This window comes from Pogoniulus pusillus, chromosome 7 (genome assembly GCF_015220805.1).
Source record: "Pogoniulus pusillus isolate bPogPus1 chromosome 7, bPogPus1.pri, whole genome shotgun sequence".
NCBI classification, from domain to species: Eukaryota; Metazoa; Chordata; class Aves; order Piciformes; family Lybiidae; genus Pogoniulus; species Pogoniulus pusillus.
In genome coordinates, this window is record NC_087270.1 from 26,593,732 (window position 1) to 26,620,733 (window position 27,002).

At 56.2% G+C, this 27,002-nt stretch overlaps 1 protein-coding gene across 2 annotated transcripts in view; it reads right to left on the reverse strand.

Moving 5' to 3' along the window:
• Nucleotides 1-459: 459 nt before the first annotated feature.
• The window catches only part of HPCAL1 (hippocalcin like 1), a 58,027-nt gene continuing 31,484 nt past the window's right edge, over nucleotides 460-27,002 (reverse strand). For both annotated transcript variants that reach the window (XM_064146332.1, XM_064146331.1), the window contains 3 exons: nucleotides 5,773-6,175; nucleotides 3,345-3,450; nucleotides 460-1,725 (listed from right to left, as the gene is read on the reverse strand). In XM_064146332.1, coding sequence (XP_064002402.1) covers nucleotides 1,628-1,725; nucleotides 3,345-3,450; nucleotides 5,773-6,150 — 582 coding nt within the window. In that variant the 5' untranslated portion in view covers nucleotides 6,151-6,175 and the 3' untranslated portion in view covers nucleotides 460-1,627. The remainder of the gene's footprint in view (nucleotides 1,726-3,344; nucleotides 3,451-5,772; nucleotides 6,176-27,002) is intronic.

The window sequence follows — 27,002 nt, forward strand, 5'->3', positions numbered from 1 at the left end:
GGCTGCAATAATGGGGGTGTTGGGCTCTGCTCCCTATATCTCAGGTGACAGGAGGAGAGGAAATGGCCTGGAATGGTGCTGAGGAGGGTTAAGCTGGAGAGAAGGAAAAAAGTCTTTGGTGCAGAGTGGCAGAGATTGGCACAGGCTGCCCAGGGAGGTGGTGAAGTCCCCATGCCTGGAGGTTTCCAGACCTGTGTGTCCACAGGACTTTAGTTTAGTGGCCAGGGTGGTGTTGGGTTGATGGTTGGACTGGATGATTTTGAGGCATTTTCCAACCCAAACAATTCTATGGAGCAGGATCCCACAGCACCAACACTGCTGCCCTTTACCCAGCCACAGCAGGGACTCCCCAGACCCTTCATACTCACGCAGGCGCATTTCACGGCCAAGGTGGGGCCTGCCTTGTCCTTCTCCCAGGTACACGGTGCCAGGAGCTTGTGGGTTAGGCAAGACAGGCAGTGACAAGAAAAGTAGTCTTTTATTTCAATTAATATCTCTTGGCATTAGGCAGATATTAAATAACACTGGAACGCACGAGACTATCAACAGACCGACGGCAGGGGAGGAGGTGCAGCCAGGTGGAGAACAGCAGTGCCAGCCACGTCACCTCGGGGCACTCAGAAGCCACTGAACCACCAGAAAAGTTGGACTCCACTGAGAAACACGACACGAGGAGGAGGGGGGGGTGCTCCTGCCAGGCCTTGGTTAACGCAGCGGTGCTGGAGCACTGGCAGCAGAGGAACAAACGTTTGCATTCAGGAGTGAAACGGAGTGGAACAGCCACAGACTGCTAATCATGCACTGCTGCAACAGCCACTTGCTAATGCATAAAAATACCACGGGAACCCAATCTCCCAGATTTGGGTCAAATCACAGACAACTAGAAGAAACAAAGCTCAAAATTCTACTGTGTGCCTTAAATAGATGACCTAAATAGTTAAAATTTTAACTTCACCATATATATATAATTTTTTTATATATATATATATATATATATTAAAAGAAAGTAAAAGACCATTAGATAAGTGCAAGCAATTTTCCTCAAAAAGAAATCTGGAACCATGCCCAGAAAGCTGCTTTTTTTTTTTGTTTTGAAGGTTTTTTTGTTGTTTTTTTGCCTTTTTTTTTTTTTGACCTCCCTACTTCATTCAGTCCACTTTTGTTTTGTTGTTTTTTTGTTTTTTAAACACAGGAATTCCTCAAGCAAAATAAATTATCTACGTTGGTCAAGGTCCTACCTATCATCCAGACGATCTCCAAGGTCCCCTTCCAACCCAAACCATTCTACAAACCTTCTGCAGAGCTACTGGGACATGCCTTGTCTGAGGGCCTAGCTGCAGTGGTGTCCCACCAGCGCCTCGCACTCCTCTGTGGCTGCATGTAAACACCTGACGAGCACTGGGCACGCCAGCAGCCGCGGCGCTGCCTGGAGCCGAGGGGAGCTCTTGATGGGGAGCTGCACTGGGTCCAGCGGGGACACACGTAGAGGGGCTGGCAGTGGGGAGGTGGGGGAGAAGGCATCCATTTGCGAGCAAAGCCTGGGGCAGGCCAGCCGGGGGGAGGCCAGCCAGGGGCAGGCCAACCGGGGGCAGGCCAGCCGGGGAGCTCGGCGCAATGTCCGCTGCAGTCAGAACTGGCTGGCGCTGCTGGGGTCGCACTGTAGCAACCGCACGATGGATGGGTCGCTCTTGGCACCTTTGATGAACTCTTCCAGTGACAGCTTACCTGAAAGGCAGGAAGGACAAAATGCAGTCACTTTTCTAAGGTCACTTGGTGACACCAAGTGATATTTAATCTGCCGCACGAACCTGAGGTTCAACAAGACCAAGTGCAGGGTCCTGCAGCTGGGTTGGGTCTGCCGTGGGCATGGGGAGAGGACTGAGCTTGGCAGGCAGCGCCCGAATCAGGTCACACAGAGAGGGATGAGCCAAACTCCTTGCAGAGTTACAAAAATCCAAAACCCTGTGGCATGCTTCTGTCCTCACGTCTGGCTTTTGAGCTCCCAGACTACTCCCCAAAGTTTTTATCAGCTTGGAAAAGAATTCTCAGAGCCATCAGGACATTTATCAGCTTTGCCCTCTCCCTGCAATACTTCAAAGCAAATCAATCAGAATCTATCTGTAGTGTGCCACAGCCAGATAGGGCAGCAGAAACACTTCCAGCCAGCAGGAGCACTTCCTCACGCTTGGCACTGCGGGGCTGGCACCTTCTAAGCAGCAGGAGGGATTTATCTCAGCAGCACAGTGGAGCAGATGGAGGGTGCCTACAGCAGGTGGTGTGGCCACCACTTTGCTGTACCTCTGCAGGCGCCACAGCTTTCTGCAGAGCAGGAATACTTCAATGGTCTTGTTTTAGGGCCCTCCACCCCCACCAGGGGGTGAAATGCTCCGTTGGATGAAGCCAAAGATAAACTACTTGAGGACTTCAGCAAGGCCAAGAATGTGCCCCAGGGACTGCAGAAGGAGATGCAAAATGCAGCCGTCAAATACCCTTCAATAAAACCCTTCCTCTGCCCTAAGGTCACATCTTTCCAGCCCTCCACAGCTCCGTGCGAGGACCAAATCTTTGCTCCTGCTGAGCACAGCAGTGGGACACAGCTCCTGATTTGGACGTGGGCAGCTGCCACCTCTGCCGCTGCCAGGACACCTCCCAGGGAAAGCTCCACTTTGGCTGGGATGTGAGGAAACACATCGGCAGGGCAGAGGAAATGGCTCCAATCTCCCTTGTGTTTCTGAGGCTGAGGCAAGGAGCCAGATCAGGTGGAGGGGCTGTGGTGGGCAGGCTGTCAGGTGGCTCCATATCTGGCTTGGGAGCTGCTGTGTTCCTCTGATGTGCGCACAGCACAGTGGAGCGAACACTGCGGGAGTGTGTGGCCATGGGGACAGGCACACATGCCACAAACATGCACAGGCAGTATCACAGAGCCAGAGGATTTTTGGCTTTCTGGCACCTAAGCACATCCCCAGCCTGCATTAGTGACAGCCAGCCCCGAAACACAGCCCTGTGAAGGGCTCAGGAGTGAAACCTCCTGCCGGGGTTATGCTGTGACCAGAGAAAATGACCCAAAGATCCTGAGTTTCAGAGGAGCCTTTGCAGAAGGGCATTAACCTGTGAAATGCTGGGGGACTGCCTTTCCCCCACCCCTTCACCTCTTGCCCACTTCCTCACCCAGTCTGGTATGGACTGGAGGTGCTCACTGAGGCCAGGTGTAGATCAAAGGTGCTGGCAAGGACACTTCTGCCCTCCACCACCCTGCCCAAGATACTCTCATCTGCTTCTATTAATGCTGGGCTAGAGGACCTCTATTTCTAGAGCCTGGGAAGCAGTGCTGGTGGAGACCCTACCATCATTGTTCGTGTCCATCTGTCTGAAGATCTTGTCTGTTCGCTTCTCAGGAGTGGATTCGTCTTCTGGCATTTTCATTACTGAGGAAACCATTTTGTAGATTGCCTGGATAGGAAAAAAGAAGAGGCAGACCCAAAAGATACAGAAAGAACACAACCCAAGCAATAAAGCACCAGGGCTGAGACAGAGAATTAAGGGATGCAAGCCTGCAGCAGTGAGAGAGGCAGCTGACCCTGGCAGGCAGCAGCAGGGCTTTGCAAACCCAAGTGAGCAGCAATTTCTGACTGCAGCGTTTGTGCTTTCCATTCCCAGGTTCACTCTGCTCCAAAGGGAGCTCCCACACTGCTGGGGCAGCTGAACTGAGAGTCAGGGTCCAGATTACAGCTGATGTACAGGAGGCAATGTTCTGTTGTTGTCCTGGCTGCAGCTAGGCTCAGCCCTTGGCTCCCTGGCTGCTCTCGACCAGGTGTGTGGGGAGAGTAGTGCATAGGAGCAGACAGAGAAGGGAACTGCTTTTCTTTGTGGGTGGGAAATGCTTTGTCAGGCTTACAGAAGGTGAATAAAGATCACAGGCTCACAGGATGTTAGGGGTTGGAAGGCACCCAAAGAGATCATCAAGTCCATCCCCTCTGCCAGAGCAGGACCATACGATCTAGCTCAGGTCACACAGGAACACATCCAAACAGGCATTGAAAGTCTCCAGAGAAGGAGTCTCCACAATCTCTCTGGGGAGCCTGTGCCAGTGCTCTGGGACTTTTAAGGTAAAGAAGTTTCCCCTTGTGTTGAGATGGAACCTCCTGTGCTGCAGCTTCCATCCATTGCTCCTTGTCCCATCCCAGGGAGCAAGTGTGCAGAGCCTGTGTCCCTCTCCTGACCCCCACCCCTCAGATAGTTACAAACATTTATTAGATCCCCTCTCAGTCTTCTCTTCTCCAGACTAAGCAGCCCCAGGTCCCTCAGCCTCTCCTCATCAGGCAGTGCTCCAGTCCCCTCATCATCCTTGTAGCTCTATGCTGGACCTTCTCCAGCAGACCCCTGCCCCTCTGAAACTGAGGAGTTCAAAACTGAACCTTTTCGGGGTGCCTGCAGTTCCAACCTTCCTCCCAAATTATCTCCACCACAAGGTCCATGACATGGGCAGGATACATTCCATGCTGCCCTGTGCCACTTAGGGCATACTGCAGACACACTGTGGCTGCAGGGCAGATGGTGAGCAGCCCATGCCCTAGGTTGGCATGTGGGGCAGGGGCAGAAAGGACTCTGACCTACATGTACCCCAGTACACCCTGTGGGCTACTGGAGCCCAAAGCCTGCTACAGCCTTTCATTCAGCACTCAGGCTGCCCCAGAAGTTAAGCTTCAGAGCGTTCAGATGGAGAATACTGGGACAGAGATATTTGCATTTAGGGCTCGTTGGTCCCATCAGCACCCTGCTGAGAAACCCCCAGAGAGCTGCGCAGATCCAGCTGCAGGCCAGCTGCACAGTGCCATCCTGTGAGCCAGCACAGTGCTGAGCCGCAGCGGCCACAGCAGAGCCTGGCAGGGCCATCCTGGGAGCCAGCACAGTGCTGAGCCGCAGCGGCCACAGCAGAGCCTGGCAGGGCCATCCTGTGAGCCAGCACAGTGCTGAGCCGCAGAGGCCATAGCAGAGCCTGGCAGGGCCATCCTGTGAGCCAGCACAGTGCTGAGCCGCAGAGGCCACAGCAGAGCCTGGCAGGGCCATCCTGTGAGCCAGCACAGTGCTGAGCTGCAGCAGCCACAGCAGAGCCTGGCAGGGCCACCCTGTGAGCCAGCACAGTGCTGAGCCGCAGCGGCCACAGCAGAGCCTGGCAGGGCCATCCTGTGAGCCAGCACAGTGCTGAGCCGCAGCGGCCACAGCAGAGCCTGGCAGGGCCATCCTGGGAGCCAGCACAGTGCTGAGCCGCAGCGGCCACAGCAGAGCCTGGCAGGGCCATCCTGTGAGCCAGCTCTGCACAGTGCTGAGCCGCAGCGGCCACAGCAGAGCCTGGCAGGGTCATCCTGGGAGCCAGCACAGTGCTGAGCCGCAGCGGCCACAGCAGAGCCTGGCAGGGCCATCCTGTGAGCCAGCACAGTGCTGAGCCGCAGCGGCCACAGCAGAGCCTGGCAGGGCCATCCTGTGAGCCAGCACAGTGCTGAGCTGCAGCGGCCACAGCAGAGCCTGGCAGGGCCATCCTGTGAGCCAGCACAGTGCTGAGCCGCAGCAGCCACAGCAGAGCCTGGCAGGGCCATCCTGTGAGCCAGCACAGTGCTGAGCCGCAGCGGCCACAGCAGAGCCTGGCAGGGCCATCCTGTGAGCCAGCACAGTGCTGAGCCGCAGAGGCCACAGCAGAGCCTGGCAGGGCCATCCTGTGAGCCAGCCCCGCGCAGTGCTGAGCCGCAGAGGCCGCAGCCGCGGCGGGTGCCTCACCTGCACGATCTCCAGCATCTCGCCGCGGCTGATGTAGCCGTTGCCGTCCAGGTCGTACATGCTGAAGGCCCACTTGAGCTTCTGCTCCAGCTTGCCGCGCGAGGTGACGCTGAGGGCGATGATGAACTCCCGGAAGTCGATGGTGCCGTCGCCATTGGTGTCGAAGGTGCGGAAGACGTGCTCGGCGAACTTGGAGGCGTCGCCGTAGGGGAAGAAGTTGGCGTAGATCTTCTTGAACTCCTCCACGGTGAGGTGTCCCGTGGGGCAGTCCTTCAGGAAGCCCTTGTACCACTCCTGCAGCTCGTGGTCTGTGAACTCGGTGTTCTCGCGCAGGTCCTGCAGCACCTCGGGGCGCAGTTTGCTGTTCTGCTTCCCCATCCTCTGGCGGGCAGGGGCTCAGCGGCTGCAAGGGCAGACAGCGGCTGCCTGAGCCCCGGCCCCTCGCAGCGGAGAGGGGCAGGGAGCTGGGCAGGCCTTGTTAGAATGCAGACCCTGCCTAGGGCAAGCTGGAGAGGAGGAGAGAAAAGGATGCCACAAACCACCACGGCTGCCTCTCCTCAAGGCGCTCTCGGTTACCAGCAAAGTCCTGGGCAGGTGGTTTGGGAGGGCCTGTTTGGCGTCTTGTTATTAATCACTGTTACTGGGAAATTATCACACTCATCATTTGATTTCTCTGCTACAGCCTCACTCCCCCGCCATGCCCAGTCTGGATCCCACCCCAAACAGTGGCTCTGCTGCGATGACAGAGCAGGAGGGGACAGCGGCGGCCATGGAATGTCAAACCTGTCTGCTCACAAGTGAAAGCAGGGAGGGATGAAGCAAGGGGCAGGGAGGGCAGGTGGCTCTGTGCCAGCTGCATACATCAGCCTGATGCTCTCCAAACTCCCTGGCTTATGAAGCATCTTCTCCCTCCTGCTGTGACAGCAGCACAAGGGGCTTTATACTTTCAAGCGAGACCCTCTGCCCCCAGACAGGCACAGCAAAGGCTTTTGAAAGCAGAAGGTTTGGCACAGCAGCCCCCTTCAGGTGTGTGGGGTTATACTTTCAAAGAAGCATCTTCAGTAAGTTCAGAATCTCTCATGTGAGCAGAGGGCATTTCAACTGCAGGGTTTTATTGGTATTTTGGAAGAGGTCTGAGTTTGCTCCCTCCTCTGGCAGTGCCCATGGTGCCTGGGTGACAAAGCAGCAGACACTGCCCAGCCACAGGACACTTCCCTCAGCAAGATGAAAGATGGTCAATCCGCACTTGGGAAACAACAGGAAAGAAGGGAACCATGAGGCATTTCTGGCTTTTATCCCTTCCAGCCTTTCACAGCTTCCCACCAACACCAAACAGAGCTGCCAAGCCAGAGCCTGGGCTGCAGTTCCTCCCCCAGGCTCAAGAGGTTTATTCACAAGCTTTGCACAAAGCCACATCCAAGCCCCCGTGATGGGTCCATCACAGACACTACTCTGCATGGCCTGTCCTGCCCTGCTGGTGCAAATACAGGTAAGCAACAGCTGCAGACCAGCCAGCTACTCAGATACTGCAAGAGCTAAGCAACAAGGCAGAGATCAGGAAAAATACATCAGGGGCTGAGCACTTCCCAGAGAGTAAAAATCCCAGGCATGCTTAAGAACCTAAAAAAAAAACAACAGCTAAAGGTCAACAAAAACTAAGCTGCTCTCCAGCAGAGAGACTTTCCACAGCTGAACTGAGGCTGCTATTCTTTGTACTCCACTTGGTCTGTGTCCTTTCAGCAATGAGAACCGTTCACATCCTGCTTTGTGCTCAGGGACAGCAGCAGCTGCTCCAGCCCAGCAGCAAGCAGACCATCACCAGCCCTTCCTTTTGCTAGCAGAGATGCCCACAGAGCTGCTCCAAAATTGCCTTTTTCTTTGCTCTTTTGCCAAGTTTGCCCCAACATCCCTCTGCTGGCTCCCAACAGGCAGGGATGTCATATCTCCCAGTCCCTGCCAGCATCACTCCTAGGAAAGTTCTGGGCTGCCCTCCAGTTCAACCAGCTTTGGAAGAGCAGCAACTCTACCACCATATTCCTGTCCTTAGGCAAGCAGGTGCTTTTGCATGCCCTCCTTCAGTGAGATCTCTTGGCTTGGTGATGCCCAGTGCCACAGCAACTCCTGCCTCACTGGCACCAGCTCAGGCTCCTTGGGAGAGGGGCAGGGATGGCAGTGCCAGCTCAGCACAGGAGCTGCATGTGAAGCAGAAATAAACTCGGCTTTAATCGCCCACAGGGCTGAGGAACGCGTGGTAAAGCTGCCAGCTGGCAGTGAAGAGGCTTAAAGCCCTTTCTGCCTGTTCTAGAATGCCTTTAGTATCCCTGTGCCCTCCAAAACACATGCCCTCAGACAGCAGAGAGCCACTGACGAGATGTGACTCCTCTGCTAGCTGTAAGATTCATTGAATGGGTTGGAAAGGATCTCAAAGATCATCCAGTGCCAAACCCCCTGCCATGGGCAGGGACACCCCTCTACCAGCTCAAAGCCATTGTCCCTCATCCTGGCACTGCCAGCCCTTGTGAAAAGTCCCTCTCCAGCTCTCCTGCAGCCCCTTCAGGTACTGGAAGGCTGTCATAAGGTCTCCCTGTAGCCTTCTCTTCTCCAGCCTGAACAGCCCCAATGGATGCTCATTTAATACCAGCTTCAAAAGCTCTACATTGAACAAACTGCAGTTGGTTTCAGCCCTTCCTCCTCTCTTACACCAGAGCAGCACCAGGGAGCGCACTGAACACAACCCTTTGGTGCTTGCAAGCCTTAAAAGGCTTTGGGACATGCTGAACCCAAACACATCCCTGTAGCTGTTGTAACCAATTTGTTACCAGTAATTAAATGACCAACGTTCATTTATCGAAGCCCATCTCCAACCTGCTGCCATGTGAACTGTGTTGCAGGTAGCTCCTCCAAAGAGAGCTGCCTGAAGATCTCATTAGCGCTGGCAGCAGCCCTGCTGCTGGCACCCTGCTTTGTTGCTATCAAATGCTTCCATCAAGCCACTTCCCAGGAGCAGCATGGATGATTTAGCCCCGAGATCACTTGGAGGAGGACTGCTAATGGAGACCATGGGAAGCTGGGGTCAGTCCTGTGATTAGGGCTGGAGGTGGCTTCTTAATGAGCCAAGCCACTCACTGCAGTGGGTGTAGAAGGCAAGAGAGGAGAGACAGCCCTGCACCCGGCACTGCAGAGACCCAGCTCCAGCTCCGCTGCCAGCCTCGCTTCCCACCACACCAGGCTGAGACAGGGAAGCCCAGACTCAGCTTGGTGTGATCTGCAAGCTCGCTGAGGGTGCACTCGATCCCACTGCCTAGATCCTTGATGGTATCGTTGACATCTCAGTATGGACTCCTGAGGGACACTGCTTGCCACCTGTCTCCATCTGGACATTGAGTCATTGCCTGCCACCCTCTGGATGTGACCATCCAGCCAATTCCTTATCCACTGAACATCCACCCACTAAATCCATCTCCCTCCAGTTTAGAGAGAAGGTTGTTGCAGGTGACCACATCAAGGGCCTTGCTGAAGTCCAGCCAGATGACCTCCACTGCCCTCTCCTTATCCACTGGTGTAGCCACTCCACTGAAGAAAACCACCAGGTTGGTCAGGCAGGACCTGCCCTTGGTGAAGCCATGCTGCCTGTCCCAAATCACCTCCCATGGGCCTTACTGGAGTTTCTAGGAGGATCTTCTCAGGCAAGTATTACGGAAGTAACAAAAGCCATCTAAGGAATGCTCTTGAGGAGCTGAGACAAGGAAGAGCCTGGAATTAGGACTGCAGAGCAGCAGACTTCAGCAGCCCATCACTTTAAAAATGCCAGTGCTCACCGACAGCCACCACACACAGGCCCTGAGGATGCCAGCTGCAGGAGGCAGATGGCTCCTCGGGCACCCAGTTACTAACAAGCGGCTGCTGGTAAAAGAGCATACAGAACACAACATGGTAACAACATCCTCTAGCCACACCTTAGCCGGGGTCAGTCAGCAGCTCTGCTCCGAACTGGGAGGGAAAGGTGCAACTCAATGGGCCTGGCACAAAGGCCCCTGGAGAGCAGAGCAGGGTCTGGTGAATGCTCTAATGCCAGCACCCAAAGCGCTGAGCATTGGAGCAGAGAGGGCCCAGGATCCACAGGGTCCTGCAGACATCTGGTCCTGCCTGGGGAAAGCAGTGCCCACACTTGCACACAACCAGCACCTGCCTCAGAGCCCAGGCTGCATGCCTGGGGCCAGGGACCCCTTTTGGCAAGGGCTGAAGTGCAGCAAGGAATAAACTTATCTTGAGAAGGGAACAGCAGAAGCAGCAAGACAAGAGGGAAACCTCCACCACTAATGCCAACGAAGCCCTAGTGCGGAGCTGGAGGTGCACAAGGCTGCTGTCAAGAGAGGCTGAAGCTCCAGTCTTGGCTGCCTTCATGGAACAGGAACCAAAGCTGTCACATGAAGCAGCAGCCACACTAAACACATCCACGAGCTTCTCAAGCCTTTCCCTCTTGGTGACCAACCACATTGCTACTTAAAGAATCAGCACTGCTCACTTGCAGCTCACTTTGGAGCTGCATCCTCTCCAGAAGCTTATTGAAAGCAGGGGCTGCAGGGGAAGGACCACCCCCTGTACCAGCCACACTTTCAGCTCCAGCAGACTCAGGAGCAATCCAGGTGTGTCACAATATCCTTCTGGTGACAGACCTCACCCAGCTTCCTGCATGAGTTTATCACTTTATCCATAAACACAAACCCTGGAGCTGTGTGGTCCCAAAAAAAACTGATCTCATGTCTAGGATAAACCTACTGTAGAGCAGCAGCTCCTCCCTAGCTTGCCAAAGGGCTCTGCAGCAGGAACCTTCCCAGGCTGGCACATCAATTCATGGAGCCACCTAAGAGAGTCATTTGTGGGTCTCTGGATTGCTCCTGTCCTTTCAAGGCACTTTACTGAGGATTGTATTCCTGATTTACAGGGAAAAGTAACCGAGTCCCTGACACCAGGCATCAGTGCCTGAAACTGAGGACTATCTGATGGTTGCCTCTTGAACAGGCACCTGCAGATGACAGTGGCAGTGTCTGCCCACTCAAGCATGGCTACTGCAGTCACTGTATGAGTTGGGGCACACTGGCACCTGCTGTGCCTGCCCAGTGCTGACCCATGGCTGGGAGGAGAGCTTGCCAGGGAATGACAGAATGAAGGGGCCTCTGGAGATCATCGAGGCAAGCCCCCCTGCCAGAGCAGAAGGTGGGTCTGGAATCTCCCCACAGGAGGAGACTCCACAACCTCTCTAGGCAGCCTGCCCCAGGACTCTTCTACCAAAAAAGTTTCTCCCGTGTGGTTCCAAGTTCACTACAAAGACACAAAAGAACCACAAAACGCTCAAAAAAAGTCCTGAAGTGCTACGAATGAGTTAAAAATGAGCTCTGAGCTGGGACCAGAAACGCAGCAGTTGCTCAGGGAGCTCTCTCCATAAGGGTCTCCAGCTCAGGGAGCAAAGCTCGTTACTGCAAAGGGCAACTATTCCCCACGCGAGGAGAAAGGCACAGAAATACTCCAAGTAAATTAGGAAATTGGGTTAATTTGGTAGGGAGCAGATCGGGCAGCCTGTGACTGCAGACAGGGACAGAAAAGCACGAGTGGATTTTCCACACCTTCTCCCTCTGCCCTTTCCTTTTTGGCTTGCTTTCCTTACCGAACCCAAGGGAGAAGCAGCCAGCCCCATTTCATCTTCAGATGCTCTGCAAAGTTGGCAGGGCTTAAAAAAACACTCCCGGACTCGGCGTTTGTTTACACAACACCAGAGAGCAAGGGAAACGCCTGCACAAGCCTCAGCACCCAGCTCCTTCCCGGCAGCTGCGCTGCTCCAGGGAAGGCTCCCCCGAGCCGCGGGAGCTCAGCGCGGGGCCGGCAGAGGGAAGTGGAACCCCCGGATCGGGGAAGGGACACAGCGCAGCACCGAGCGACCGCGGGCAGCAGCAGCTCCGCTCCGCGCCTTCACTCCACGGGCAAAGGCACAGACCCGCCCTCTGCAGAAAGGCACTGGGGTTAAACTGCAGTAGAATGACCCAAAATACGGCAGCATCCAGAGATGGCCAACAGCACCTGGGCTAGCCCCGGGGCACTCGAGCCACCGATGCTGAGAGGGAGAGCTTGGGGACAGTGATACTTGCTGGAGACAGTGGCAGGTGGCAATCGGCCCTCAGAAGCTGGTCCGCAAGAGCATCCTCACTGCTAGTGCTGCCCAAATGACACACCAGAGAGAGTTCTGCCAGCCCTGCCTTCTCCAGCTGCAGGGGCTGTGCTGGCACTGAGGAACCCAGGGCACCATGTGAGGGTTTGCCCAAGGCACTGCCTCAGTGGGATGACATCCAGAGCTGTTGGTGGCAGGGATGGTTACTGCTCTTCCTGGCAGGTGGATCCTGGACACAGAGCTACAGAAAGTGCTACCAAACCAAACGCTTTCCCAAGTTGCTGTATCTCCCACGAACAAAGATCCAGGCTGGGCACCAGGCTGCCCTGGGCTCCAATCTCCAGGGATGCTGTAGCTATTTTCCTGGAAACTCTCACCCATTCCTCTGTGTGAGCTGCAGGTCTCCTGTGTGAGGACCATAGCAGCAGGGCCTCGCCCTCCATGCAACCTCTGCCCAACATCAACACAGTCATTTATCATTTATTTCTTCCTCTCTGGAGGAACAGGAAAGGTTGTTCAAAGGCTGTGGCCCTGGTTCAAAGGAGGGCCACGCTGGTGGGGGATGGTGCAGCACTGGAGGTTTCTGAGGGGATGCCCTCTCCTGGGCTGTGTGGACATCCTTGTCAGCACACCATGGCGAGGCTGCTTCCCTTCACCTTGGAGCCTGCCAGCAGCGTTTGGGTGCCTGTACCTATGCTTGAAAAGGGAAGGGAATGCTGCACCTTCGTGGTTAGGGGAGTCAGCTCCAGAACCGGTCTAGGTGTTTGGAGCTGCAGTGGCACTGGGGAAGAGATTCCTGCCAGAGAAAGGAGAAGCTTTGTCTGCTCAGCTGAAGGCAGTCTGGACCACAGGATCACAGGATATTAGGGGTTGGAAGGGACCCAAGATCATCGAGTCCAACCCCCCTGCCAGAGCAGAACAGTACTATCTAACACCACGGAAGCACCAGACAGCTCCTAGTTAAGCCCCTGTTGTCTTTTCTGTCTTTTCTCTGCAGACACAGGCAGGACCTGCTGAGAGATCCCAGGCACGGCAGAAACAGTCCCACAGTTCCCCTCCACCCTCGGAGCACAGCGAGCAGCACTTTCAAAGCACAGCAGGCTCTGTGGTTAACACCACTGCTCTTAGCTTCCTCACCCGTTGTGGCAGAGATCACTGCTTGTCAGACTGCTGTGCTGACTTCCCTTAGCTTCCACAACCAAACCACGCCAGCAAGCATCAATCAGGCTGCCAGAGGGAAGGTCAGCTCCTGGGGTTCCTCTCAGCAACTCCAACCTTTCCAGCTGCAGGAGGGGTGGTGTGGCAGCGACGGCAGAGGGGCACCTCTGCCTCGTGGTGCTGCCCAGGGCAAGGCTCTTGGGTACTGAGGTGCTGAAACCTTTTGTCCTGGAGAAAGAGAAGCCAGGCAGTCAAGGAGGACCCTGCATGCCCCAGCCTGCGTGGCCCTGGAGTGGCTCCAGGCAGGGTGGGACTGTGCGGAAGCAGACAAAGCTCCGGGCAGAGGTCTGCGGGGAGGAAGCACTTCCTACTTCCTATGCTCCATGCAGAGGACCAGGCCTTTAAATAGCCCTCCCAAGCCCTGCTGAAGACCAAGAGAGCTGCTGCTGGAAGAAAGTCCTGGGACCCAGCTGGGACCTGGCTGAAGGCTGCTGGGGGTCTCCCATGGGATGCAGCTGCCCTGCTGTGGTTCCCACTGCCTTGGTAGGAAGGGGAAGGTTGGGCTGCCCACAGTCCCACTGCCACCAGCATCAACAAACTTGTGGAAAGCCAAGGACAGGGCTCTCAGCTTCCCCAGCCAAAGTGAAGAGCCAGCCCTGCTAATCAGCAAAACCCAGAAGCTCCATTTGCTCTCTATGATGCCTTCCACCATTCCACAGCCTTCAGCGCTTCCTCATACGGCCTAGAGGGATGCAGCAGACCCTTCATTGATGGACAGACACTCTATCTGTTTCATCCATCCCTCCCAGCTCCTTTCCTCCCTCCCACCTCTGCAGCCACACCGGACCTTCTGCCTCCCAGCCTCCTTCCCGCCTCTTGCACGGTCCCACGCGTAGACCATGAACCCCGGAGCTAGGACAAGCTGCAGGTTGTGCAGCAGTCCTGATAAGCAAGTAAATGGCACTGACCAAAAGTCTCCCACTCCACATGAACATCAAAAGACTATTTGCTTCCCACAATGCTGCAGAACCGGACCCTGAGCACAGCAGGAGGTCTCTGCAGCCTGCTCATAGCTCCTCTGCACAGGGCAGTTATCCCACACGCGCCTTTCAACGGGCACCTTTGGCTGTCACCTCTGCCCTGCCCTGAGCACTGGCCCAGCTTGTTGGTTTTCAGTCCATTTTTGGTGCTGAAGCACCCACTGCCCGCTGACCTGCCGTGAGGGCAAGACTTCTGCTGAACCAATCTACACCTCAGATGTTTTCCATGGACTGGAACATTTAATAATGGAAAATAAGAGAGAGAAAGAAGGAAGGAAAACAGTGGTCTGGAAAATCCCTGGCTAGGCAGATGAAGCAGCAGTGTGCAAACAAGACACTCCAGCCTCCTCAAACACGGCCAAGGACCTTGGCAGGTCGGGAAGAACCCAGCTGTGCAGGCACTCCTGCTGTGGGCTCTGGCAAGAAATGGGACTGGATGAACAAACCTCACCTTCCTGGGGAGGGAAACTGGCTTGTGAATGGCTGTGCACAAGGCAGTTACTCACCGGTTTGGAGCGGGCGGCTGTGGTTGTGACCTGCTGAGAGAGCCATCAGGCTGTGCTCGGAGAGCCAGGAGCAGTGAAGTCACCAGCACCCCCTGCTCTTCACAAGGGAGCAAAGGCAAAGCTGTTTCCCACTGCAGTTATCTGCCAGCTCCCGGGCTCACCAGACAGCAGGCTGAGCTCCCTGGAGGTGCTGCTGCAAGGCTCCTGTGTTCCCTTTGGTTCCTGCTGTGCCATCGGGACCAGGCAGCACTGCTGGGCTGAATGCCTGTGGGGAGGCAGCCTGCACAGCCAGGGGGATGAGGGCAGAGCTGCCCTGTTGCTAGCCTGGCATGCACTGACTGCAGCCAAGGCACTCAGTGCCACCATTCCTGCAAGTCCCATTTGGCTACCAGAGTGTTTTGCTCTTTTTGCCTTGTTGCTTCCAAGCTGCCTCAGCATCCTGTGAGCTTCTGCTACTCAGCTTTGTCCTAATGGCTTCTGTGCCAAGTGCTGCCAGAGTGGCAGCATCTCAGGACACCTGCACTTTAATGCATCCTCTTCAGGATTTCTGAAGGCTCCTCTTGGAAATGCCCCGATGTGGTTGATGCAGTCTCACTGGCTGGCTTTGTCCCAAAAGCCAGCCAGGCTTTGCTCCCACCACACCCCTCTCAGGGCCCATTCACTGGGAGAATTAATGGATTGAGAGAGCCTTGCAGACACTGGTGGGAGAAATGTTGGACATTAGCTGGCAATATGTCCCCATCCCAGAAACCCAGTTGTGTCCTGGGCTGCTCATGAAGCAGCATGTCCAGCAGCCCAAGAGAGACAATTTTGCTGCTGTGCTGTGTGTTCTGGCAAGATCTCACCTGGAGGATTGTGTCCTCAGCACAGAAGAGACATGGATTTGTTGGAGCAGGTCCAGAGGAGACCACAGCAATGATGGGAGGGCTGGAAGCTCTCTGTTGAGTGTTAGTCTTGTTCAGCTTGCAGAAGAGAATGCTCCAGGGAAACCTTAGAGCAGCCTTCCACTATATGAGAGTGCTTTAAAATGATGGAGAAAGGCTCTTTAGCTGGCAAGGGGCAATGGCTTTAGACTGCAAGAGTCTGAGATTAGACTGGTCTCTTTTGCCAGGCAACCAGCAACAGAACAAGGGGACACAGTCTCAAGCTGTGCCAGGGGAAGTATAGGCTGGATGTTAGGAGGAAGTTCTTGACAGAGAGAGTGACTGGCATTGGAATGGGCTGCCCAGGGAGGTGGTGGAATCGCTGTCCCTGGAGGTGTTCAAGAAAAGCCTGGATGAGGCACTTGATGCCATGGTCTGGTTGACTGGACAGGGCTGGGTGCTAGGCTGGCCTGGATGATCTTGGAGGTCTCTTCCAACCTGGTTGATTCTATGACATGAGGACATTTTTACAGAGCAGGTGGTGAGGCACTGGCACCAGAGGTGGTAAATGCCCCACGCCTGGAAACGTTCAAGGTTACATTGGATGGGGCTCTAAGCAACCTGCTTCAGTAGGAAACATCCCTGCCCACGGCAGGAGGACTGACCTGGATGAATTTTAAGATCCATCCCAAGCCATTCTGTGGTTCCATGAGTACAGCTGGGACACCTGCTGCCCAGTTCTGCATTTGTTTCCTGGCAAGGGCTGGTTATTTGTGCTGTACTGGAAAAAATGCTGGCACTGCTGCTGGATGAAGGTAAGCAAAATTCCTGAGTCTGAGTGGAAAAAATGCTCTCCAAGTTTAAGACAAGAGACATCCAATGCTTGCAGACAGGGTTTTACAGGCTGGGAGGCAGTGGTAGGAAACAGATCCAAGGTTTTGAAGGAGGTAAGGGCAGTGTCATTCCAAGCTTGCCAAGAGTTGCCATTTATCAAGCAGCTCCTCTTTACCCCCAGCCCCTGCCCTTGGACCTGCCGGGGGATCAGACTGGTTTTGGGGAAGCCTCCGTTTGGTCAGCACAGGGTGGTGTTTGCTGCTGCAAGATTGCTTCTGCAGCTGGTGCTTGGCAAGGCAGAGTCCCTCCAGCTGCCTTCCTCCTGGAATGCTCTGCTCTTTGGCATGGCCACAGACCCTTCTGAGCCCCATGCCTGGTGCCTGGCATGGCAGAAGCCACAACCTTGGCTGCCACTGTTGTGCATCACGGTGGGTGAAGCGAGGACAGCTTCTCTCCATGTCAGAAACAGCAGCAGCCCTCCTCATGCAATGTCTCTAGGTGGCTGCAAGCCTGCATGAGCCCTTCTTCGCTCAGCTGTGCAGATCCTGAGGCCCCTGCGCTCTAAGGAGGCTGCGACCTGCTCGAAGCACACAGCGGTATCTTCAGACACCTTGGTCACCAGGATAGTGAAGAGGGGACTTGTTTGTTTTCAGAGCCAAGTGACTTGTGGCCTTCCTGTTTGTTACAGCTCTTCCTCTGACATGCCAGCCCTGAATCCGTCCCTTCAGGAGTTACAAACCCCAGCTGCACTGGGCAAAACACAAGCATCTGTGTGTGGAAGCTGCACTGGCTGAAGAGCTTCTCTGGTGGGCAGATTGTATTGAGCAGAACATCAGCGTGGCTGTGCCTGCCCTGGCTGAGGCTTTGGTGAGCTTTGGTTGCTTCGTACAGACCTGCTGCTTGGTTTGCAGAACAAAGCTGTGCCAGGCCCTGCTCTAGCAGGGCACGGGCAGTGGAAGTGGTGCTCCTTGGTCACCCATCTCTTGGAGAAGGAACTGGAAAACCCTTGTGTGACCTGCACCACCAGGTTGTACATGTGGAGACATTCCAGAACCAAAGTGCTTCATTTCTTTGTGCTGTCTTTCGTGTGAGCTTCACACCTCTCCTATTAGACCTTCTCAGCAGGTGAGCTTTGAAGCATTTGGGAGGACACGGATCAGAGGCTTGATGCTGTGACACTGCCATTTGTCATTAAAGAAGATCAGGAGGTGGTTCTGAGAGAGCAGGGTTACCCTGGGGGTGGAGTCCCAGGAAAGGCATGGAAGGCAGGAGGAGTCCAGAGCCTGGGCAGAGCTGAGCGCAGATTGACCTAAGGCAGCGAGGTGAGGAGACAAATCCCTGTCTTGGAGCAGTTCCCAGCGCAGATAAGGAGGCTTGCCGTTGAGGTGAGACCTTGCCCAAGGTGGTGTGTGTGGCCCCAGGGGCCAGGCAGCTGCAGGGGCTCTGTGATGTGGGGAAAGGGAAAGCTGTGTCCGAGAGGCAGCCAGAAGGGCCAGGACTGGTGTGTGAGCAATGGCTCTGCCAGGGTGTGCAGCACAGGGCAGCTCCTGGGGAGGGCTGTGTCAGGACCAGACCAAGCACGGTCCCCAGCACTGAGTGGAAGACAGAAGATGGCTTCGAGCTGGTAGAGGAATGAGCCCTGTGGGGGGGGTGGTGAGAGGAGGACTGGGAGATGAATGGATCGAGAGAGACCAGGGTCCCGAGCCTCTTCCATTCATCCCCCAGCCTGTGCTGACACTGAGGACTGCCAGGTGCAGAACCTTGCCCTTGGCACTGTTTAGCCTCATGAGGCACTGGTCCAGCGTTCCAGCCTGTCACAGTCCCTCTGGCTGACATCCCCTCCCTGGGTTCTACCAGCTGCACGGCTCAGTGACCTCTGCAGCCTGGCTAAAGGAGCGCCCAACCCCATCGCTTGTGGCATCAGGGGGTCCAAACACGTGGCAGCACCTCGCAGCAGAATGCCCAGCGGGGGAGCAGCAGCAGGGACCCAGCAAGCCCACAGGAAGGGCCGCAGAACGCACCCCCAGCTAAGCTGGGTCACAGCTTCCACCTGTATGTGTGCGTGCAGCAAACGAAAGCCCAAGCGACAAACGGACGGCTCAGCGGCAACCCGAACCACGCAAATCATGGAGACCCTGGGCAGCTGCTCCACCCCCTCCTGCTGCCCCTCTGCTAATCTCTGCTCTTCTCTCACTCTGATCGAGCAATCAAAAATCCACTCCACTGTCGGCTTCTGACCAGAGAAAGCCTCAGGAGTCCACAGCCTCCCGGGAATTCTTAGCTGAGGAATGTTCCTCTTTGAGGAAGTCATCCCTGGGAGCTTGGGCACGGTGCGCATCTGCAGCACGTAAACAGAGAGGAACGGAACCAGGGGACCTCTGCCTGCCAGCGCTGCCAGCCTCCCCCAAGGAGCAGCCTGGCCGCAGCCCCTGGGCAGGCCCGCGAGGCCAGGGGTGCCAGCAGGCGGCACGGAGAGAGCAGGGCGCCGCGGGGGCAGTTACGCAAGGCAGGAGGCAGGGCGAGAGGACAGGAGGACGCCGTGGGACGCAGAGCTGCCAGCCGCAGAAAGCTCATCAAGAGCTTTGCCTCAGCCGCTGGCGCCAGCGGTGCAGGACCCCCCCCGGCACCCCAGGCAGCGGCTCCTGGTGGGCTGCTGCCAGCTGTGTGCCTGCCGGGCAGGAGCCCGGAGCTGTGGGTGCTGGGGGGAAGGGCTGAGGCTTCCTCTGCCACCCAGGCCGGGCAGTCACACTGGGCTGGGCTGCTTCTGGGTTGCTGCTGCCGTGCCCTGTGCCAGCAAGGCTGGCGAGCAGTTAGCACAGCAGGGCGGCAGCCTGGATTCCAGCTTGTGCCGAGCCAGCCCCTGCCACGCTCGCAGCCGCAGCCTGCTCCCTTGGAGCTGTCTCTGCCTGCAGCGCCTTGGGCAAGATGCCCTTTCAGGGCTCCTTCCAAGGCAGTGCAGTCTGGGAGCCCAAAGGGCCATCCCAGGGAGCTTCCTCACAGCACAGCAGCTCCAGGGATTGCTTTTCGGTTTAGTCAGAGCCACTGCAGGTCGCTGCTCTCAGCACACCTGAGAGACAAGGAGATAGGACTTGGCCCTCAGGAACCAGGAGCCCACCTGAGAGCACCAAAGCCCAACCAGCCGCACACACCTGGCCCGGCCAGGGCAGGGGGAGCCTCCAGAGGAGCCGCACAGCACACCTGCTGCCATCCCTCCCGACACAGCTCAGGTGTGCTGCCTGCAGACACCCAGTCCAGCTGCTGCAGCAGCACCTGCCCACGAAGCCCAGGGCAAGGGCAAACACGGGGCACACCGAGGAGCACCCTGCAGAGGAGCACCCAGCTACTGAGGGGCAGCCAGCCTCGGGGGCTGCAGTGCTAGCAAGGACTAAGTGATGGCAGCCCCTGGTAACTACCCAGCCTTTGTACCACCACCCCAGTCCGTGTAGGAGGACCTCCTCCCTGGGTACCGTCCCCAAAGGGCCACGCAGCAGAGCCACCAGGGCTTGGACTTTCCGTGGGGCAAGAACAGGTGGCAAGAGCAGCAGGTTGTGCCTCACGCCCCCACACAAGCCACCTTTCTCTCACCCCTCTGGCTACTCCCTGCCTGCTTGCTCATGCAGAGCTGCACCTCAGCAGCTTCATCTCTGCTCAGACAGCCCCAGGCACAGCCAAGTGCTCCCTGCTGCAGCTCTTTGCTTCAGGTGCCCTGCCAGGGAGATGGGCACCATGCAGCCCCTGCAGGCACTTCATTAACAGTACCTTTCCACACAGGTGTAAAATCCACTGCCCATGGATGCTTTCCAAATGCTCTCCTCAGCTGCCACAGACTGGCAACCAGACACCTTCCGGGTGCCACTCTGCCAGCCCACTGCTGACCCTGCAAGTGCCACCTCCTCTGGGCTGGGGCAAGGTGCGACTGCAGGCCAGAAACCTGGGATCATGGAGTCATGGGATGGTTTGGGTTGGAAGGGACCTTGAGTCCAACCAGCAACTCAGCACCACCATGGCCACTAAACCATGTTCCCAAGTGTCCTTCTTTGAGCAGCAGCCAGGCCTCCATGCTGCACAGGGTGCTGACTGATGGCAGCATGACTGCCTGGCTGCCCAGAGGGATGCCAGCTGCCCTCACTCACTCCTTGGCTGTCCCAGGTTCAGGCAGGAGGACATTTCCTGGGCCCTGGCTGCCTGCAGCCCTGTGTGGAGCAGCAATGGAGGCCCAGGGGGGTTATTTTCAGAGGGGCTTTTTCCCTGAACACAGAGCACAAACACGGACAGGAACCAGGCAAATACCCTCACTGTACCCAGCCATGGGCTCCACATCTGACACCTTCCAACACAGTGTCCTGGGCAGTGGTGGAGAGCAGACTGCCCCAGGTCACCCCACACAGCCCCATTACCTTCCCCAGCAGCCCCAGATCACCCCACACAGCCCCATTACCTTCCCCAGCAGCCCCAGGTCACCCCACACAGACCCATTACCTTCCCCAGCAGCCTCAGGTCACCCCACACAGTCCCATAACCTTCCCCAGCAGCCCCACTCATGCACAGGCAAAACAAGAGCCTCTCAAACGCCAAATGAAGTCTCTCCTGCAGGCAAGCAATGCCTGAAGAGCTCCGAGGGGGAACACGACCTTGCTATAGCACCGAAGTGAGCAGGTGGCTCCACCCCCAGCTTCTCTTCCCCTTCCAGAAACCATCCAGGCTCAAGACATCCAGGAGCAGTGGCACAAGATGCAGCTCACCCCTCCCAGGCTTTGCTGCAGACATTTCAGAGACAGAGGAGCCAGCACAGGATGATTTGTTGCTTCCCAGCAGTTCCAACCACAGTTCTGAATCTGTGCAGCCAGGAGCTGCCTGCTGCTGCTGTCCTGCAGCTCTGCAGACATCCCTGCTCACAGCAGCTTTCAGTGTTCTGGTTGAATAAGCTACAGGAGCTCAAGAGGTGCCCCAAACTTGAGCTACAGGGACGTGGGTGGGTAGAAGAGTTGAAGTGCCTCATCCAGAGTGCCCAGGGTGAGTTTTTTGAGCTGGGAATGCTGCTGGCTGGTCAAAGATAGAATCAGCCAGGTGGGAAGAGACCTCCAAGATCATCCAGTCCAACCTAGCATTCAGCCCTGTCCCATCAAGTAGACCATGGCACTAAGTGCCCCATCCAGACTTTGCTTGAACACCTCCAGGGACATGCCCTGTGGGAATGTCTGGCAGAGCTCCTGGATTCCCTCAAAGCTTAAAACCCTGAACGATGGCCTCGTTTTCCAAACTGGAAATGCCCAGAGGGCAGCAGGCCAGCACCCATACCAGCAGCAAGGCTTCTGCAGCACAGAGCAGAAAACCTTCCAGACACAGAGGAATCTACACGAGGCTCACAGCCCACAGCCTGATTGTGGCTCAGCCTCCAGGCTCCAGCAGCAAAATGACCTGTGCCAGCCCAGGGCCACTTCGCTGCCAGTGTTATGATCACAGGAACGACTGCTGCAGAGCCCTGGACACCCTTGCTCACCACAGCAGCTCCTCTGCAAGTGCCATGCCAGCTCCACACCACCCTGGCAAAAGGCCTGCCCTGCCTGCTGCACCCACGGCTGCTCGGGCAGCAAGGCTGGATGAAAGACAACTGAAAGATCAAAGCAAGCCACTTGACATGGTGAGAAGGCTTCTGCCTTGGTGCCATCATCTCACTACTGACTTCTACCCCCCCAGTTAAGGCTTTGGAGGGGATCTCCCTGCAGAGCAGCTCAGCCACCGACCAGACAGCTTCAAGCACTGCCAGGTTTGAAGACACAAGGGCTTGCTCCACAGCCTCAACAGCAGTAACACGTCCATGAATGCACCGAGGTGCAGGCTAAGGCAGCTGGGGCACTCCAACCACTCAGTGTCCTCTAGGCTAGGACAAAAAAGCAGGTTCAAGGTTCAGTGCCCTCAATCAGCTAAAGCAATCTTCTGTGGAGGGCTGGCAGACGTTCCTGGTGTGTCTTAAGCAGCAGAGCTATGTGGAACATCTTCTCCCAGCACAAACCACAGCCAGGTGGTGAGGCACAGGCTGGCTGTAGGCCAACAGATGACATCGGCTGACCACTCTCAGCCCTCCAGCCTGTCCCACACTAGGGTCAGACTAGGGACACGTTGCAGCCCAGCACCACCCTGGCCAAGCAGATGGTCTCTTCCTGTCCCAACAGCATTGAAAATGTCCCTTCGCTCTGTCTGGGGTGGAAGCCTGGCCTCTCCTGGGAATGCCAGCATGGTGTTCCCTATGTTGTCACTGAAAATCAAACCTTACTTTGTAGCCAATTAAAAAGGAGAGAGACTGTTGAGGGGAGCTTTGGCTATGCTGGTGACAGAACCATGGCTGCAGGGGTGGAGGTGCCACCAGCCCAGTGTCACCTCCGAGTGCCCCCTTGCCTATGAACTGGAAGACTTTGTGTGGAGAGGTGCAGGGTGAAGGGGAAGCCTCATGCTGTGCCCTGAAGGTAGCCCTAGAGAATGCAGTTTGCAAGGAGTATCCTGTTGAATCCGAGCAAGCATCCCAGAAGCATCCCAGTCGATTCCCCACTCCTCTGTTTCAGCAGCAGCACCTTCCCCCTTTCCCACTGCCTGAGGCTCTGCTGTGTGGCTCTGCCAACAGGGTGAATTAGTGGCTGCCATGACACCAGCATCCTGCTCCCTCCCTGCATGAGACCACCTGTAACAGGGCAGCTGCTTCTCAGCTTCCTCCTGGGGCAGGCACAGAGACCTAGCCACACTCAGAGCCAGCCCTGGAGAGCAGCACCAGGGAGCTGAAAGGGTCTAAGAGCCCCCACAGGGGATGCTGGCACACACCCTCTGTGCCAAAGGTGGAGGACTTCCCAAAGAAAAGGCATTTCAGTGTCAAGACCTCTCCTTTCCAGCCTCCAAAGAGGCCTCCAGCCTTCCCCAGCAGCTAGTGGCTGGTGCTTGCCCTTCCCAGGGCAGCACACCCCAGAGAGCTGGCAGTGCTCACCCAGGCAGGCCTCTGCAGACTGGTAAAGGGCTGCAACCAAACCCCACAGACCAGGCATTACGCCCCCACAGCACTCTGGCACATGTCCTAGTGGTCATGGAGGTGTTGGGGAGAAGGTTGGACTTGATCTTAGGAGTGTTCCCAAAATGTAATGATTGATGGCCCACAAGCTAGGCTCATGGCAGCTCCTTAGCAACCACCAGTGCTCGCTCAGTGCCAAAGCCTGAGGCCAGGCTGTGGACAGCTGCTCACCAAGGAACTGCTGGGCTGCCCCAGGATGGGAACAGCTGCCCCCAGACCCTAAGGCTGGCACAAGCTGCCCAGGTCCCCGCTCAGCGCGAGGGCACAGCCCTGCACACCACGCTCCTGCTGCAGCTGCCAGTCCCCTGGGGCAGAGCTGTCCACGCAGGGAGGGCACTCTCCGCTTACTGGGATTTGCCAAGTTGCTCCAAGCAGTCCTGGCTGCTTCTGGGCTGTCCTGCTGAACAACCTGCCCAACCTATGTGCTGCCACCCAGGTTGGGGGCACTGCCATGGTCACACCTTTCCAGAGTCCTGGTCACACCAAGGCTAGTGGGAACCATCAGGAATCCCTGCAGGGTTGCCACCAGTCTGCATAGAGGGAGAACATCTCCATGCTGAGGCCTTTCCATCTGACAAGTTTGTCTCAGAGCCATATTTCAGAAGCTCCTCCTGCTGCCACCAGTGTTTGTTTCTCTTCTACATTCACCACCTTTGCAGTGCAGGGCAAGACACAACTCAAGGCTCCAGCACAAGCAGTACTGAACCATCACTTACCGAAGGGGAACATTAGACCTCTCTCCTGCTCCAGTTTATCATGACTCCTCACCACCTGGAAGTGAACTAAACCTGCTTGCCCACAAAGGAGCACTGCACTCAAACACTGTGCAGGGTCAGGAACTCAAACATCTCTTCTGTTACTTCACTGCCCCTACAGAAGTCCTGCTCTGTCTGGATTGCTGCCTGGCACCACACGATGCTAACCTGAGCTACCCAAACAATCCCTGACTGCGCCGTTCCCAACACATCCTCTGCCTCCGTGGTGGCTCACAGCCTGTCAGGGGTGCTGGGGATCAGGCCCAGGTTGTGGTCACATCCTTGGAACTCATACAAGGTGTCCCCCCTGCCCTCAGTCCGAGGCTGGGCTCACTGCAAAGCCCATGACTCCCTTCCTAGGCACAACTGCAGCATGGCTGCTCCTGCCCACTCTCCATCACTGCCCTCCATAAAAGCCCCCATTGCACTTCTGCCACCTGAAAAACCTCTGGCACCCCTCCTCTGCTCTGCTGGGGGAGGCCAGCACCAACACTGCCAGTCTCACATGCAGAACACCAAAGAGCAGACACGAGCAGCCAGAGCCTGCTGCCTGTGCAGCCACGCACCCTGCTCTGCCCCAGTGCTGCAGGAGCTGAAAGTGTCACCATGGCACAGCCCAGCAGGCAGACAGATCTCACCTACAGACACAGGACAAACAGAGGTCTCCTGGTACCTTGTGATGTCACAGGCAGCAGTCCTGGGGCTTGAGCAGGAGAGCTCCAGGGGCTGCATGTGCTGCCGACCCTGGCTCCCCTCGGCTGCTGCGCGAGCACAGGAACCAGGTAGGACAAGTGCAGGTGGTCAGGCCTGCAGGTCACTGCCTTGAGCTGCTCAGCAGGAGCTCTGGGGCCCAGTGCTGCAAAGTTGGTTCTGGTGGATAGTAGGCTGAACAAGAGGCAGCAGTGTGCCCAGGTGGGCAGCAGAGCCAGTGGCATCCTGGGCTGGATCAGGAACAGTGTGGCCAGCAGGACCAGGGAGGTTCCTCTGCCCCTGTGCTCAACACTGGTCAGGCCACCCCTTGAGTGCTGTGTCCAGTTGTGGGCTGCTCAATTCAAGAGAGATGCAGAGATACTGGAAGGTGTCCAGAGAAGGGTGACAAAGCTGGCAAGAGGCCTAGAACACAAATCCTGTGATAGGAGATGCTGAGGGAGCTGGGGGTGTGCAGCCTGCACAAGAGAAGGCTCAGGGGTGACCTCATTGCTGTCTACAACTACCTGAAGGGAGGCTGTAGCCAGGTGGGGTTGGGCTCTTCCGCCAGACACCCAGCAACAGAACAAGGGGACACAGCCTCAAGCTGTGCCAGGGGAGGTTCAGGCTGTATATTAGGAGAGAGAGAGAGAGAGAGAGTGATTGGCATTGGAATGGGCTGCCCAGGGAGGTGGTGGAGGCACTGTCCCTAGAGGTGTTCAAGAAAAGACTGGATGAGGCACTTGGTGCCATGGTCTGGTTGATTGGCTAGGGCTGGGTGCTAGGTTGGACTGGATGATCTTGGAGGTCTCTTCCAGACTGGCTGATTCTGACTCTCTGTGCTGTACTTCTGGGATGAGGTGTGGCTACTGGGAACACTGGGAATGGCTAAAATGAGATGACAAAGCTGACCACAGGCTGTCTCAATGCATTCATTTTGAAACTGCAGTAGCTAGAACATGATCCTGTGCCAGTCTGGGGCTGGGTGGTGCCTTTGACACCAGAGAGTTACAGACCCCCAGGAGCTAGAGAGTGTCCAGGATGTGTACCAGCAAGTGTAACCTTTGTATTTCTTCCCAAAATCCTGCATCCCTACAAAACCTGGCTGCAAAGTCAGAATCTGCCCTTTTCCTCCTCCCAGGAAGGATGCTCAGGTTCTTACCTCCTCCTGTTGGCCCTGCAGGCAGGCTGAAGCAGCTGGGGCTGTCGAGCTGAGTTTTGTGCTGTGTCACAGATGCTTCTGGTATGGGGTAGAGAGGGGGCATGGAAGCCTGTGGAACTGAGGCCTGGTGGGGGAAGGCTTTGGAGGGTCCTAGCCTAATGAGATCTCTGTAAGCCCAGGTGGCAGGACTGGGCCAAGGTTGGGCAGGAATTTGTATACTTGAAATGCTTTGCCCTTCTCACCGCTGTGTAAAACTGTAACACTGTAGCTTGTGAGTTGCTTTTCCATTTAAAATTTCCAGCTCTGCAACCCAGTGCCTGTGAGCATTTTCTTTTGCCCCTTCTGGAGCAGCAGAGCCATCTGTCAGCACCTTAGACCACGACACACCTCAGGTGCTCTGGCAAGAGCAGCAACAAGGAGAAAAGGTGGCTCAAAAGCTCTGCTGGCAGGTGCTGCAACCCTGGCAAGGACTTGCCCATGGTGATCTGTGGTCATCCAGAAACTGCAAGGAGATACTGAAACACCACCCCAGATATGGCTGTGATGCAAACACAGCTCACACAGCACACAGCAGGATGGATGTTGCTAAGGGAAACCATCAGCCCCCTTGCAAAGGTCCTCACCTGCCCACGGCAGAGGAAGAGCCAGAGGGCTAACAGCACCTTCATGCAGCACAGCTCGCAGAGGGGGGAACAACAGAGGCCAGCAAAAGTGAGAAAGCCTCAACAAGCAAGGTGAAACAGGGCTAAGAGGCTCCACCAGCTATGCCTTGCATCTAGAACCCTCCTAGGAATCCTTCTGTAGGAGCTGGAGGGACAATCTGCTCACCCAGAGCTTCCTCTCAGCAGGGATGATGATGGCAGCTGCAGAAATGCAGAACTCATTTTCATGGCCCTGCACGAGTAGTAACTCAGCTCAGGGGGCTGAAAAGGAGGAAAAGGCAGAAGGGGCAGTAAGGAAAACGCCTGATTGTTGGACAAAGGCAACTGCTGGGCTGAACATCAAGGT